At 31.8% G+C, this 16849-nt stretch overlaps 2 protein-coding genes across 2 annotated transcripts in view; one reads left to right on the forward strand and one right to left on the reverse strand.

The window, feature by feature from the left end:
• LOC134690821 (transmembrane protein 241-like) overlaps positions 1 to 16836 on the reverse strand; it is a 28655-nt gene extending 11819 nt beyond the window's left edge. Inside the window, exons 1-7 of the mRNA XM_063550918.1 lie at positions 16751 to 16836; positions 5150 to 5401; positions 4360 to 4406; positions 3124 to 3213; positions 2764 to 2845; positions 2137 to 2214; positions 1123 to 1200 (exon numbers count right to left, since the gene is read on the reverse strand). Coding sequence (XP_063406988.1) covers positions 1123 to 1200; positions 2137 to 2214; positions 2764 to 2845; positions 3124 to 3213; positions 4360 to 4406; positions 5150 to 5233 — 459 coding nt within the window. The 5' untranslated portion in view covers positions 5234 to 5401; positions 16751 to 16836. The remainder of the gene's footprint in view (positions 1 to 1122; positions 1201 to 2136; positions 2215 to 2763; positions 2846 to 3123; positions 3214 to 4359; positions 4407 to 5149; positions 5402 to 16750) is intronic.
• On the forward strand, positions 7144 to 15393 carry LOC134690820 (uncharacterized). The gene is made up of 3 exons (XM_063550917.1): positions 7144 to 7540; positions 9963 to 10050; positions 11150 to 15393. The coding sequence occupies exon 3, from the start codon at positions 13010 to 13012 to the stop codon at positions 14975 to 14977; it is 1968 nt and encodes a 655-aa protein (XP_063406987.1). The 5' UTR covers positions 7144 to 7540; positions 9963 to 10050; positions 11150 to 13009; the 3' UTR covers positions 14978 to 15393.
• Positions 16837 to 16849: the final 13 nt, after the last annotated feature.

Raw genomic sequence — 16849 nt, forward strand, 5'->3', positions numbered from 1 at the left:
TCATCTGATACCTTAATTACTAAAATGTATGCTACATGGTTGAAGGTTTACACCTGTACGTAGGAACTACTTTGTTTTAAATATGTACTACTTTCCTGTATGTTCTTTTTTGATCGGGCCCTGATTAGGTGGTGTTGCATCTTACAAATTCTATCCAAATTATTTTTGCAAAGAATTCCCCTCAGTTGATGCTAGGGGCCACCTTAAACTTGCAGTGAGGTGAGAGTTTTATCACTCCGTGTTGAAGGCCTTACTGTGACTTTGAGTTGAAGAACAGCAATAAAAGCACTGTTCCTTTGCTTTTTGTGTGTTTCTTCTGTTGTGCATGTACTGATTTTGTGTCATGGATAGATATCCCATATCCTTTGTTTTGTTTTTCTATTATGTTGTAAGAATATATATGTATTCTGTAAACAGGAAGTAGATAAGTAATGAATCTGAAACATGCGTCACAAGGTAAACATTCTGGCATGAAGCCATTTAAAAAATTTTAGGAAGCTATTTTTAGTTAGATGAATGTATTGAAATTTTGGACATGGTCATAATTTTGTGTTTAGAATATGTAAGCATTTGGTAAACAAAAAGTTGATGAGGGATGAATCTGAAATCTTATGCCAAATAAGTACCGATTATCAGGTTGTCTGCATACTGATATCTTAAAATATCAGCTGTTAGTCATAATATGAAGCTTTTAGTCAAGTGAGTGCAGTGAACGAGTTCAAAAAGACTTCATATTGTGTCGAGCATCTGATATTTTACAATATCAATATGCAGACAACCAGATAATCGATTTATCGGGTTGTATTTGCATATTTTGCATGATAGAAACAAGTGTTTTCTTTGTTTCACCAGCAAACCAGAAGATGTCTTGATAAGTCTGGGTCACAGTAAGTTAGGCGGGGTCACCATATTTGACGTCACAAAGCCGTGATATGCACTTTTATTGAGAGGTGAGCAGATTGATATAGACAGTGGGACGACCAATACTGAAAATAATCAAGTACCATGAAGCTCTGATTTGTTATTCCTGAGAAAAATGTTATAATTTGTCATATCAAACTTTAATAATCTTTTTTTAAATTTTTAATCAATCAAAGTGTTGGACAACAAGCTTAAGCCTACCTGTGGGTCTGTTAATACTATTCCTAAAGATGAGATAGCTATCACCATACACATAAGGTAATTTATTGCACTTGTAAGCTGTAAAAATTAAAAATAAATCATACAATCAATTACATGTAGTACATTTTGACTTTGCAAATATCTCCTTCTAAGAAAATACTTTACTTTTTTTGATGAAATGGTTTTTAACATAACTGATTATTCTTATATATTCTTAATTACTCATTGCACCCTTCATTTGATTTGCAATTTATTTTTCTAGAACTGTAAATTGAGAAATTTGTCCAAGTATTATTGTAAATAATGCAACTGGGTGATAAATGAAATAATAACTTGCACTCTAATATTTGATGCAAATTAGTGTATGCAGATTTTCCTGAAATTTCAAAAACAAATCTAGCATTTTTTGTCCTTAAAAAATCACAATGTTATATGCACATCATTGTATGATCTGTAGAGGTAAATAGGCAATCTGCCTTTCTCATTGGTTTAAACGTTTTTTCGCAAGCAACTAAATGTAGAACTGCATATGTATTTTGAAAAAGATATAAAAGTAACGATTATTCTTTTGAAGATTATAACATATTAAATATCCAATAGAGAGAAGTGCAAATCTGAAGGATGCATGCAAATATCGCAAAATTTATTGTAGAATTTAAATTAACATTACATTTGTCTCAGAAACTGGATAATATGAATGTATAGATATAATTATGAACATGCGGAAAATATACACTAATGATAACCCACTAATTTAGTAATCTGCAAACAGGAAGTTGATGAGTGATGGATTATATTAGAAAATGCATCACAAAGTAAAACATGCTCACATGAAGCTAGATTCTAATTTTTAAAAAGTCTTGATTTGCATTTCCTGAGAAATTTCACCAACATTTAATTGGATGGACAACCTGAGACCTTTTGGAAACACAGATTGAAAGACAGATTAGGGGTATAATTAATTGTGACATTTGTTTATGTAACACAGAACCTCATCACACTATTTAGACCTACCTTTCTATACATGATCATTTGAGATAAATAATCAAACACCACTGTAATGTTCTGTATAGCTAAAAACACTGGTATAGACTGAAAAATATAGAATTAAGCATTGTTTAAACACAGGTATAAATTTATGCAATGCACATATGGCCCCCTTTTAAACAAGTTTGACTGAAGAATTCATTTTCAGTCATTTAAATTTTATGAAATGATGCAAATAATGTTATTAAAATCAAAAAGCTAGTGTGACGGATGGGTTAACTAAAAGTCTGGACAGGCAGTAAAACAACTTCTGGTTCGTTTGATCGTATAATCTCAACTCAATATAGTAACATGATACATAAAAATAGCACAACGTTAACAGAAGATATGATGACGTTAACAATGTGAATGGAAAAGGCGTTCAAAGTAGTGTTAACGCGTAAGTTAAACTGTCTCTAAAGCACTGACAGCTAGAACTCTATCAAAAACAAATTTTGGGACAGCTATTTTCTTCACAATTTTTACAAAAATAAAAACACAATTATTTTTAATTCACTGTATTAAATTCTGTTTTAATACCACATGAATACAGCATCAATACCCATAAGTTTTAAGTCCGGCATTAATCCACTAAAATTGTCAATTTCTACTTACCAACTCTGCCAAACCTTTTGATCCTGAGTATATAGAAATCACAAAGAACACCATTGAGGGTATCCATCTTATTAGGTCACTTCTGTAAAAAAAAAAATATGGGGATTTATTCTTGCGATTTTCTAAATATTGGTGATGTATTCATATATAAGAAAAGATCTAAGTTACATACTTTTCAACAATTTATAATCATGTTATAAAAACAAGGAAAAATAAGGAGAGGCTTATGAAACAACTATCCACCAAAGTTCAAATGAAATGGATGTGAAACAATTATAGACAACCCTACAGCCTTCAACAATGTTACAAAACTAGCAATAATTGCTTGTAATTACATTTAGTTTAAGGTAGTTTATTTACCTTTTTTCACTATCTGTGATCTGCATCGGTTTTAGATAGCGTGTTGCGACCAACATCTTCATTACCAAAAATCCTACTAATGTCTGCCATCTACAAGTTATAGATAAATCAGTATTAACATAGAATATATAACAAGAATGTGTCCATAGTACATGGATGCCCCACTCACACTATCATTTTCTTTGTTCAGTGGACCCTGAAATTGGGGTCAAAAATCTAATGTGGCATTAAAATTAAAAAGATCATATCATAGGGAACATATGTACTAAGTTTCAAGTTGATTGGACTTCAACTTCAACCTAAACTACCATGACCAAAAACTTTAACCAAAAACTTTAACCTGAAGCGGGACAGACGGACAAACAGATGAAAGGACGCACAGACCAGAAAACATAATGACGATAAATGGGGCATAAAAATACAGAGAGTTGGTCATGGTAGTATGATTGATATAATGAATTTTGTGTTTGAATCCACTTTCAGCACTATTGGCTACATCATGGCAGTAATTTTTTCTTGGAAGAGGCAGCCAGAGTTTCTAAGACCAACCATGTTTTTTTTGGGGTTTTTTTTTTGGGGGGGGGGGGGTTCAGGCTGAGAGGTGGTTGAGGTTTTTAGTATTTTTCTTTAATGTATAAAATGTTATTTACAAAATAAATTTAAAAAAAACATTCAGTAAATTAACATGACTGGTGATAAAAACAGACCTATTAAAAACATATTGATTATTTTGTGTTTGTGTTGATCTGTTTTTTTGTTCATTTTTGGGGGGTGAGGGGTTGATGTTTTTATTTTTTTTATTTCTATTTTATCTGTAAAAGATTAATTAAACACGAAAAAAATGTACTAGAAAAAGTTTTTTAAATTTATTCAACTCTGTATACCTATCAAGTATAAAAATGCCAGTTACTTCCCTTTGACCAGTTTTCTCGTTTGAATTGTTTTACATTTGTGATTTCAGGGCCTTTTATAGCTGACTATGTGGTATGGGATTTGCTCATTGTTGAAGGCTGTATGGTGACCTATAGCTGTTAATTTCTGTGTCATTTGGTCTCTTGTGGAGAGTTGTCCCATTGGCAATCATACCACATCTTCTTTTTATATATATATGGATTTATTTCTGTCATATTCTAAGAAATTGTTTAAAAAAGAGCCAGGTGCTTATGTAAGATGCAGTTATATGTATACTTATAAGACAATTTCTGCTTTTTGTATTACAAAAAGTAATTAACCTACCCTTGGAAGATAGTTGGATATTTGAATTCTAAGATGGAAAGCACATACTGAAAAATAAAGTTCATGAATTAATGCAAACAAAATTAATTATCATGATTTAGATTATGGTGAAAGATAAAAGTACAAATATAAACAAATTACAGTTAATTTTCAAGAATGATAAGACATTACAAAAAATCAATGAAAGACATTTATTGGTATTACAAAAAATTAGCTACTTTAAGTATAAGTTGTACTAATACACATCATTTTACATAGCTGCATGTTTGCAAAAAAACTGGATGACTCCATGTTAATTGACTAGGATTGTCAGTTTTCCTAACGAAGGATGGTGGTTTTCTCCAGTCCAGGCACAATAAAAACTGGCTGCAACGAAAAAGCCCAAAGTGGCGCTTAAAAGTGGCATTAAAACACCAACAATCAATCAATCAACTGGATGAATGACTGATTGGTTATGATAGTTCATGCGTAATGTTTTTCAAGTATCCCACATTTAATATAGTGAATGATATATGCATTATGAAAACAAAACATAATTTTACAGTTAGGGTTTTTTTGCTTGTGAGAGAGCTGTCTCCTTATTCTATTGGTCTCTTGTGGACAGTTGTCTCATTGGCAATCATACCACATCTTCTTTTTTATATGAGAAGTCCATTTGCAGTATGAATGATGTTGAAAATTGTATGTGTATATTGTTATGGAAATCTGGTCGTTGCCCTACAATTCCCTAGAAAATATAATGTAAATAAACTAGACAATAATATGCATAATAATGGTAATCACAACAAACCTTATTTACAAATGTAGTGATTACAAACAAAACTGCATAAAGACGTAGCTGTGAAAATGTCGTCCAACAGGAAGAAGCTGTCATGCTGGGTTCTATCTGTTATGTAGAATTCTGGCCATTATCTTGGGATTCAAGCATAAAGATGTGCTACCAAAGGATTCATTGGTGCAATTTTTTTATGGAACTATTTTTTCTATATATAGTATATGCCCCAAATCCTTTATCAGCAGCTATATAGTAGAGCTTTATAATCTGAAATAAAAATTAGAAAATATTTCAAGAATTATTATTACATAATTTAGATTTTGTTTTAACATAGTTGGTTTTCTGGTTAGTCTGTCTTAACTTTCTCATACCAACCGAACCAGGTATCCTATATGATGTCCACATAGGGACCATTCTAAATTCATGTACCACCCTGGGTATCCTATATGATGTCCACAGAGGGACCAGTCTAAATTCATGTACAACACAAGGTATCCTATTTGATGTCCACAGAGGGACCATTTTAAATTTGAATACCACCCGTGGTATCCTATATGATGTCCACACAGGGACCAGTCTAAATTCATGTACCACACAAGGTATCCTATATGATGTCCACATAGGGACCAGTCTAAATTCATGTACCACCCTGGGTATCCTATATGATGTCCACAGAGGGACCAGTCTAAATTCATGTACAACACAAGGTATCCTATTTGATGTCCACAGAGGGACCATTTTAAATTTGAATACCACCCGTGGTATCCTATATGATGTCCACACAGGGACCAGTCTAAATACATGTACCACATAGGGTATTATATATGTCCACAGAGGGACCAGTATAAATACATGTACCACATAGGGTATTCTATATGATGTCCACAGAGTGCAGTCTAAAGTTACACTTAAAAACATCACCCGACTCTGTTCCTCTATTTCTTCAAAAGTTTCTGACCAAAACTTGCATAAGGTAAAAATCATCATCTTAGGGCAATATATAAGTTATCTGACAATTTCAGCTATAACCAGAAACCAAATAACATAGAAATTAATAAATTCATTTTGATTAACTTATTTTGTTGATCCTTTTAATTTTTTTTGCTGTTTACAATTTTTCAAAGGATGACAGAAAACAAAGGCAAAGTGTTTGCAAAAGGTAACACTAGCCCTTAGGTCCATTGTTCATTTGTATGTTCAATAAAGTCAGAAACCTCATGTTAGTGATTATTTAATAGTAGGATTTTTTTTTTTTTTTTTTAAAGTAGGACATATATCTTTACCTTTTTATTATTTCCACATTGTCTATTCCTTAATTATGTCATGTATGTGTGAAGCTATTTAAAATTGTTTTCATTAGTTGTCATATCTTTGATAGTACAATGTACTTTTAAACTGTTTGATTATATATATAAACATGATAAATATTCAGAACTTTCTATGCTTGTGGCAATGTTACAAAGATTATACACAATTTATATATAAGGAGAAGTGGTATGATTACCAACGAGACAACTTATAATCCCTGACAGTTCAAATGATGAAAATAAAAGTAATTAAATGTCACTGTATCCCCTTCAACAATGAGATAAAAACTGTACTGTAGATACATTTAGTCAATTAATAAAAGGCCCTGACATGAAAAATATGAAACAAGAACACTAACGGTTAAATTATAATGATAATTTTAGCCAAAAACAATTTGTCTGCACAGTTAGATGCTCAGTTGATAATAATACATTTAACAATTAAAAATCAAAGATTAAACTTCATTTAAAACTTTCCTAGTAAATTTAATTCATTGAAATTATAATTCTATTGTTGGAATTGATGCTGTTGAACTTCAAAGAAAAGTATTACTCACACAGATAAGTTGGGACTAAATCAATATTATGGCTTTTCTTAAAACACAATCCTTCAACAATGAATAAATGGATGTAGAGATCCTTGTAATATCTGTACATCAATCTCAATGTTTTTTTTCTTCTTTATAATGGTATGGATGGGGGACTTCAATTCTGTAGTCTTGAATTTTTTATGTCATTTTTCTCTATTCTTTTTTTATTTTGTCCGTTATTCTCTATTCTTTTAAATTCTAGCACCCCATTATTCTCTATTCTTTATTTTTATGGCCTATTTTTCTCTATTCTTTATATTTTGCACTTAATTCTACATATTTTACCCATAATTCTCTATTCTGTAAACCCCGTCCACATCCTCCTTTATCATCTGATCATCAATCTAACACCTAATTACTTGGAAACTCAGTTTGTCTACCCATATATAAATAATGATTTCATCTTATAAGTGCCATTTTCTAACTGAGAGTTAGAAAGATACTGAAGTTTATTCACTTAGAACAAATGAGTAAATGACTGAAGTTAGATTAGAAAATTTATTAAGAAGGTAGGTAAAGTGAATATATTATGAGTAAAGATAGCAAATAAATTTTAGAGATTCTTTTCATGTTTTGGTTCAGGTCAAAATTATGCAATTTGACCTCTTTTGGTTTGTTTTAATATATTATATGCAGAAATTCTGAGAATTGAAAACTACATGTATTTAGGAAACACCAATTAAATTATGAGGAGGGGAGAGGGGATTATGTTCTAACTACAAAAAAATTCTAAACTTAGAATAAAAAAATAGTTTGATCAAGGAGGAGATAAATTTCTGATTAAGAGTTTTGGCAAAAACAATCATGACAATGAATGTTACTAATAATAAGATTTTCAAAAAATAAATCTGTAATTAAAAACGATCTGATGCTTTCTTAATAAAACATTTCAGAATGAAAAAATCATAACCCCTCCCTCAATACGATACAGTTACAGGGGAGGTAATGACGTTGCTAACGTAAAATGTTATTTTCGCAACGTCAAACTATGACATATTGGGAAAAGATGCATTTTTCGACTATTTTTTATCCTTAAAACTGATTTAATTTGAAAACAAGTGCATGGACCCCTATTTTTTAAAACAACATTTTGTTTCATTTTGCAGGGAGATTATATGGACCAAATTTCATAAAACTGTAAATAGAGGATTTTTTTTAATTTTGATAAATATACAGCAAAAAAATACGATTTTTTCTTAATTCATGACCATTTGATAAATATGAGTTATTTCTGAATAAAAAATGCATAATTTTTTAGGATACTTATAAAATACAAAAATTACAAATTATCTAACAGAAAACAATTTGTGTTTATCTTTTAAAACAAAAAAGTTATGGCTTTCTTTCCAAAGGGAAAATACGGCCACAAATCAGAATTTTGAACAAATATACAAAATTTCGACTTCATTTAACTCAAAAAGTAGCACCTGAAGATATATTTTTTATTACATAATTATTTGATTTAAGCAGGCAAAAACTAGCCTATATGGAAATTTTCATCAAACTGTAAATACAGGATCAAAACTGTAGTGTATGCCCTTAAATGGTTGTTCCCTTAACATGCATTAGTGAATGACTATAATTGAAAAATCAAAACTTTAGTATGAAGCTACCAACATGACCAATGGGGAATTCAAAAACCATTATAGTCAACGAAAGACAATGTCCATAGCAAAAGAAAAAAGATAAAACAGCAAACCACAAAAACTACAGAATTAAGACAACAGCTGCACAACCATCTACAAATCAGTGGAAGTGTACGTACATACATGTACACATACATTAGTTGTTTGTAGATTAAATGACTTTACAGAATCCAAATTATCATTAATATGTTTGGATTGATCTAACATGGTAACATGCTCTATAATAGATTATATCAGTGATATATTGAGGTGATGTGGGTGCCCAGTTATTTGTTTTGTTTTGGATGCACAAATGTTGTGTCTTTCCATATAAAAAAGAAGATGTGGTATGATTGCCAATGAGACAACTCATTGAACTGTCCACAAGAATGACACAGACATTAACAACTATAGGTCACTGTACAGCCTTCAACATACATACTTAACTCACGTGATGTGAACAGCCTTTACTTCGGTGGGAGACATTATAATTGGATAGATACATCCAAATGGTACTAATTACCTGTGTGGATTCCTACATACAGTATTAAAATACATGTAAATCAATGAAGAAAACATTTTGTAAAAATGTTGAAAAGGATTTGTGGAAGCATATACCATGTATACCTGATATACATGAGATAGATTAGACCGTTGGTTTTCCCATTTGAATGGTTTTTCACTAGTCATTTTTGGGGCTCTTAATTCATAGCTTGCTGTTCTGTGTCAGCCAAGGCTCTGTGTTGAAGGCCTTACTTTGACCTATAATGGTTTACATCTACAAATTGTGACTAGGATTGAGAGTTGTCTCATTGGCACTCATATCACATCTTCTTATATATCTAATAATTAAGTTTGAGGTAAACAGCTGAATTTAATATTTAACTAGAAATATTTACCAATAACTGATTTAGGAAACGAATGAAATGAATTGATCTGATGAATAGTTTTCACATCATTGGCATCCCCTTATCTTTTGAGAGGGGGCAGGTCCTTTTTTGGGACATTATGGACATCAGGATCGGGTGTTTTTAAGCTCAGGATTTCGGGATTGACCCTTTCGGGATCCGGTATTTCTTTTTTTTAAATTTCGGAATGTGGGGATTTATTTTTTTTTAATTCAGGATCTCGGGATTTCATGTTTTAACCCCGGGATTTCGGGATCAGGACCCCTCCGACCCCCCTTTTAAATATGAATGGTTCATTTTACTAAACATGCTAAAAATGCTAGATGTACATTGAACCATGACAATTACATATAATCATTTAGATGTGTTACTAAATCAATGTTATCTTCCTGTTTCAGCACCAAGAAATATTTCCGAGTTCATACTTTTGTGAGAGGAAATCACTTCACTACACTTGTATTTAATAACAATGTTTGGAAAATCCTTGTAAGTAGAACGACTTTCACTTAACTTACATTACTTAATTATAGCTATGATAAATATTTCCTGATTTCAAACAATTCTAAATATATCATTCTATGAATGCATTACATATATCATGTACAAGATTTTTATATATACAAAAATTAATCAGATATCCAACAAGGAAAAGTTGTTTGTAATGATTCTACAACAGATTAACTTAATCATTTTCATTAAATCTATGTAAATATTCTATAATTGTTGAGTTATTTCCCTTTATCCAATATACATGTACAGTGAAAGCCAACTAAACCGAATCATGCATAAACTGAAAACCTGTATAAACCAAACAGTACGCATGCACCGTCATATCTAATTAGGCATTTTATGTGCGTTGTGAATTTGATAAAACCGAACATCAGCCGAAACCAAACAAAATCTTAAGTCCCGAAGAGGTTTGATTTCAACAGGTTTCACTCTACAATCATGACAATGATACACCATTAAATTTTGAATATGAAAGTGATTGATATTGATAATATTAAAAAAATGGTCACCCTCACATACATGACATATTGATGATACAACTTAATTAAAAGCTGCACATGCCAGACCTTATGGATGAAAGTATGTATGGGATTTACAGAGAATAGAAAAATGGACAAAAAGTGCAGAATAAAGGACATAAAAAAAAAAGAATAGAAAAACATATGAAAAACAAGAAAAGAGGGAAAAATATTAAAAAATAATAAAACAGAATAATGAACCAAATAAATAAAGCATACTAGAGAAAATAGTCTAAATAATGAAAGAAAGAAAAACTAAGAACCCCAATCTGGTACTTCGTCATGTTAATATGTGATACACTACATGTAGATATGTTAAAAACATTCATGATACATGTATTACAATGTATCTTGATCATCAAATCAGACAGCAAAATATGCACCAACTACATCAGATATGATAATTATTAGGGACTATAAAACAAGTAGAAGGCTCCATTAAATAAGTTTATGAAACAAAACTGACATCTCAAGTTAGACCACACTATTTCCACTTGTTTTATACAGATAACTATCAGTATCTGAGTCAATAAGTAAATCAAACATTTATTTTAAAGGAAAATAAAAGACGATCAACTCTCACTATTACAAGGATAAAAGACAATCTAGACAATCATAGAGTACCATCCAGAAACCATTACTAAGATAAACGACTCAAAACAAGCAAACGATACCGTCCAGAAACCATTCCAAGGATAAAAGAATATCTAAACAATCATAGAGTACCATCTAGACACCTACAAAGATAAAAGACTATAATAGACAACCATACTGTACCATCTAGAAACCATTCCAAGGATAGAGAGAACACATACAAAATAAAACAGCACATTCCAGAAACCATTACAAAGATAGAGAGAATTTCTAGACAACAATACAGGTAACCATCTAGAAAACATTACAGTACCATCTAGAAACATCACAAGGATAGAGAGAATATCTAGACAACAATACCGTACTATCTAGAAACCATTACAAGGATAGAGAGAATACAAAGACAACAATACAGTACAATCTAGAAACTATTACAAGGATAGAGAGAATACATAGACAACAATACAGCACCATCTAGAAACCATTACAATGATAGAGAGAATACATAGACAACAATACAGCACCATCTAGAAACCATTACCAGGATAGAGAGAACACATAGACAACAATACAGTACCATCTAGAAACCATTACAAGGGTAGAGAGAATATCTAGACAACAATACCGTACCATCTAGAAACCATTACAAGGATAGAGAGAATATCTAGACAACAATACCGTACCATCTAGAAACCATTACAAGGATAGAGAGAACACATAGACAACAATACAGTACCATCTAGAAACCATTACAAGGGTAGAGAGAATATCTAGACAACAATACCGTACCATCTAGAAACCATTACAAGGATAGAGAGAATATCTAGACAACAATACCGTACCATCTAGAAACCATTACAAGGATAGAGAGAACACATAGACAACAATACAGTACCATCTAGAAACCATTACAAGGATAGAGAGAATACATAGACAACAATACAGTACCATCTAGAAACCATTACAAGGATAGAGAGAATACATAGACAACAATACCGTACCATCTAGAAACCATTACAAGGATAGAGAGAATATCTAGACAACAATACCGTACCATCTAGAAACCATTACAAGGATAGAGAGAACACATAGACAACAATACAGTACCATCTAGAAACCATTACCAGGATAGAGAGAACACATAGACAACAATACAGTACCATCTAGAAACCATTACAAGGATAGAGAGAATACAAAGACAACAATACAGTACCATCTAGAAACCATTACAAGGATAGAGAGAATATCTAGACAACAATACCGTACCATCTAGAAACCATTACAAGGATAGAGAGAATATCTACACAACAATACAGCACCATCTAGAAACCATTACCAGGATAGAGAGAACACATAGACAACAATACAGTACCATCTAGAAACCATTACAAGGATAGAGAGAATACATAGACAACAATACAGTACCATCTAGAAACCATTACAAGGATAGAGAGAATATCTAGACAACAATACAGTACCATCTAGAAACCATTACCAGGATAGAGAGAACACATAGACAACAATACAGTACCATCTAGAAACCATTACCAGGATAGAGAGAACACATAGACAACAATACAGTACCATCTAGAAACCATTACCAGGATAGAGAGAACACATAGACAACAATACAGTACCATCTAGAAACCATTACAAGGATAGAGAGAATATCTAGACAACAATACAGCACCATCTAGAAACCATTACAAGGATAAAGAGAATATCTAGACAACAATACAGTACCATCTAGAAACCATTACAAGGATAGAGAGAATATCTATTGAGTAACCATCCAAAACTCATTCCAAAAATTAAACATAATTATGTCTCACCAAAAGTCTGAATCATTGCATTTTTATGAATATTTGTGTCAGAAGATTGGATCAGAGAAAGAAGTAACAGCAAGACGACTGGCATTTATATGTAGTGATTTACAGGTATCCAACAAATTATTTCTTAATATAAGCAGTGGAAGTAAGGGAGAAGGACTAGATCTTAAAGGTAGTGATATTGATATCATGACCAGTTTTCCTTTCTTCAAAGTATTTGAATCAGATAAAGATATCAAGCCTGTAAATGATTACTGTATAATGACATTAGTCATGAATACTGAGGACACACAGCCATGTTTTACAAATCTACAATTATATTCTAATTATAACACTGTACCAAATGAATTTAAACAAACTCTACTTCAACATAGAGGAATGAATGTACTTTCAAGTGACCTTTACAAATCATATTTCTTATCATTATGTAAAACCAATTTACATCCTCACTATAAAATTAATGGTCCGTGCATTACAGACAATTACGATTATTTAGATTCTGCATTCTCCATTAAATGTGATCAGTGGCTATCTACAGCACAACCATGGATCACTAGACCTCGTTCAGCATGGCCTTCACCTGAACTTATTTCCAAAATTACTTCATGCGGCGTCTTATTTGTTCCTATCGGCTACAAGGGATCTATAAATGAGCATGTTCAGTGGCGAATATCCTTTTCTATTGCAGAAAAAATACTGATATATTCTTTTAATCATACCCAGTTGCTATGCTATGCTCTGCTTAAAATTTTATTGAAAGAAATTGTAGATAGAAATGAAGATATCAAAGGTTTACTGTGTTCATATTTTCTGAAAACCCTTTTGTTTTGGATTTCAGAGGAAACTGAAACATCAGTCTGGAGATCAGACAATATCATATCATGTTTCTTGGCCTGTTTGAAAAGGTTATTGTACTGCATTGAATATTCAACATTGCTTCATTATTTCATTCCTGACAATAACTTGTTTTATACAAAGTTTTTGAACAGTAAAAACCAGAACACATTAATCAACATCCTTAAGAATGCATATCAAACAGGAATTCAGATATTCTCATCAACTAAGACCTTGCATGATTACAAAAGATTACCTTGTGTGATTGTGAAATCAGTGTGTGAAACTACTACATTAATCAAAACAATAGTAAAGCACTTTTCCTATCCAACAGAGCAACCTAGTATCGGTAGAATCAACAACACATTCACCAATTTGCTGCATCAGTCATATCTTTGTAGGAGAGAATTATCTAGATATATCTTAACACTATTAATAGCAAATACATATCAAAGATTACCTTCTGAATTACCACATATAAATAACCCAAACAATAAACAGCAATACAGAATCTACAAACATGAGCTCAGTCAGTTGTTGGTTGGCTTACATTCAGATGCAGTATCTGGGTGGCTTAAATTGGCCTCTTTCTTTTACTGTCATAAACATTATTATATCTCAATAGATATCATAAATTACACTTTGTCAAAATGTACATATGAATCAATATTGTCAATGATCCCATTGAAACAGATAGAGAAACAGAAGCTTATATCACTGTTGAAGACATATCCAAATCCACTTGTATCATTTGTATCATTTCCAATTTACTCATCAATCCTACCAATGGAATTAAGAAGTGATTCCTTTGAACCTAAGATAACTGTTGACTACATACCATTTGCATATTTTCTACTATTCCTGTGTTATTACCATCTCGAGGACACTAAAGCATGTCAATGGTACAATGGTATATATCCGATGATGAGGACAATCTTGACAATGGCTAACAATTATGATAATGGCTTATCAAAGAAAAGAGTGTGTAATCAAGATTTTATTTTACTTGGAATAGCCAATCAGATGTTTGGTAGTAGTAGATCAGCAAAAGACTGGTTCGGAGTTGCTGCAAGCATGGATCTGTGTAAAATTACAAGTGCTGCATTTAGACTGCAACAAATCAGCTAATGCCAAACTTATGAATAAAACAGATTTATTTTAACACATGCTGTCATTTAGGATTTTTTTTTTTTAAACATGTTAAATAAGAACACATTGTCAATGTTGTCAATGCAGCTTTTTATGGTTTTTAGTAAATTCCTGTACTAAAATAGCTAAAAATTATGTTAACTAGAATAAAAGTCATCACATAGATATTTTAAAAAATCACGAGAACAAGAAATAAATAGCTTAAGTTGCATATAGTTTGTTTAATCCACTGCAGAACCCCTAATTGAAGTACACAGTGATGATGTACATCATTTGTACATGCCATTGGATATTAATAAACGTATAAATTTTTTAATGAATTAACCATTCAATGTAATTCAGTTTTAATCACATTTTTTTAATGTTTGTATATTTATTATTGTGCAAATTTTAATCATTATGTACATAGCTGTATAGTTTTAGAGTTAATAAATCATTTCACTTCAAAACATTTTCACTTTGTCTAAAACTACTGAAATAACTGAACTACTGACAATGACTGAATGAGTTAGTTAAGGTGTGTGTTGAAGAGACATTAAAGCGGAAAATATGCATAGCTAGCAGACATTAAATTAACACACTTAATCACCTAACTCATTGGACCCTAAGAGAATTCTAAATAAAGGTGTTTTTCAAAACTGGAATACATAAAAAGTAAAAAAACAAAAATACGGAACTCCAAGGAAAATTCCAAACAGAAAGTCCTTTTAAGCATGTTAGGCATTAAAGGCAAAATCAGAAGACCAAACACAACAAACGAATGGAAAACAACTGTCATATTCCTGACTTCATGGACTTGGTACATGTGGTACAGGCATTTTCTCCCCTGCTGTTTTTATACTTCAATGTAACCCTGCAATATCAATTTTTTTGTAAGTTTGTTCTTGTGTCTTTCTAATGGCATATAATGGTACCTTGGCAATTCAGTTACATCAGCAGCCCTTCCATTTGAAAATAAGGACATGTAGTTATAATGTGTGCCAATGAGACAACTCTACACCAGAGACAAAATGACGTAGAAGGTTAGAAATGATTTTGGATTTGATCTACCTAAATTATGTTTTGGAGTCATCATACAATATTACAGAGTAGGGGAATAGCTCTGGTAGCATGGATGGAGGCGAATTCATACGGACACATACAAACACATCAGCTTCCATTTCTACATTTAAATCAGACAAAGATGACGTCACAAACAAAAATACAAATTACTGACAAATTGACAACTTAAAACCACATGGTAATATAAACCTGGATGACGTAACAAGGGGAGGCAAATCTACCACACAGCGTTATCAATTAGGTACAATGAGCAAATGAGAGTTGCCTCCCATTGTACGCAAAGGGGAACAACTCTCTCTTAGTCTTACAGAAACATAATCCGACCATACATACTGATATAAAACAACATATATAAATTATATTTAGAATATTAAAGTATCTGAACATCTAAATTTTGTCTTATTTGCCAGAGCTCAGTTCCAGTGGAACTAACCTTAGTCCGGATGACACGCTCATTCAACTCGAAGTCAGCGGGAATTAGTCAAATGCTTATAGAACAGGATTATAGATTTATATTTAACTCAGATTCATTGTGAGGGGATTAGTGAGATCCTCACTACCAGTTATAACCCCCCTTTTTAATAAGTGATTACAAATATTGAAGTGAAGAATAATGGGTATTTTACACAGATGTGATTGAGTGGTCTGTACATTTTGCAGCTCATCTGATATTATTTAATGAGTGAATACCTTTTAAATCAACAATATTTCATTCAAGATGCATGTCAAAAATTGTCATCAATGTTGATGTGTCGATGTCCGTTTTCTTTTATCCGTCATTGTTTTTGT

This window comes from Mytilus trossulus, chromosome 11 (genome assembly GCF_036588685.1).
Source record: "Mytilus trossulus isolate FHL-02 chromosome 11, PNRI_Mtr1.1.1.hap1, whole genome shotgun sequence".
Taxonomy (NCBI): Eukaryota; Metazoa; Mollusca; class Bivalvia; order Mytilida; family Mytilidae; genus Mytilus; species Mytilus trossulus.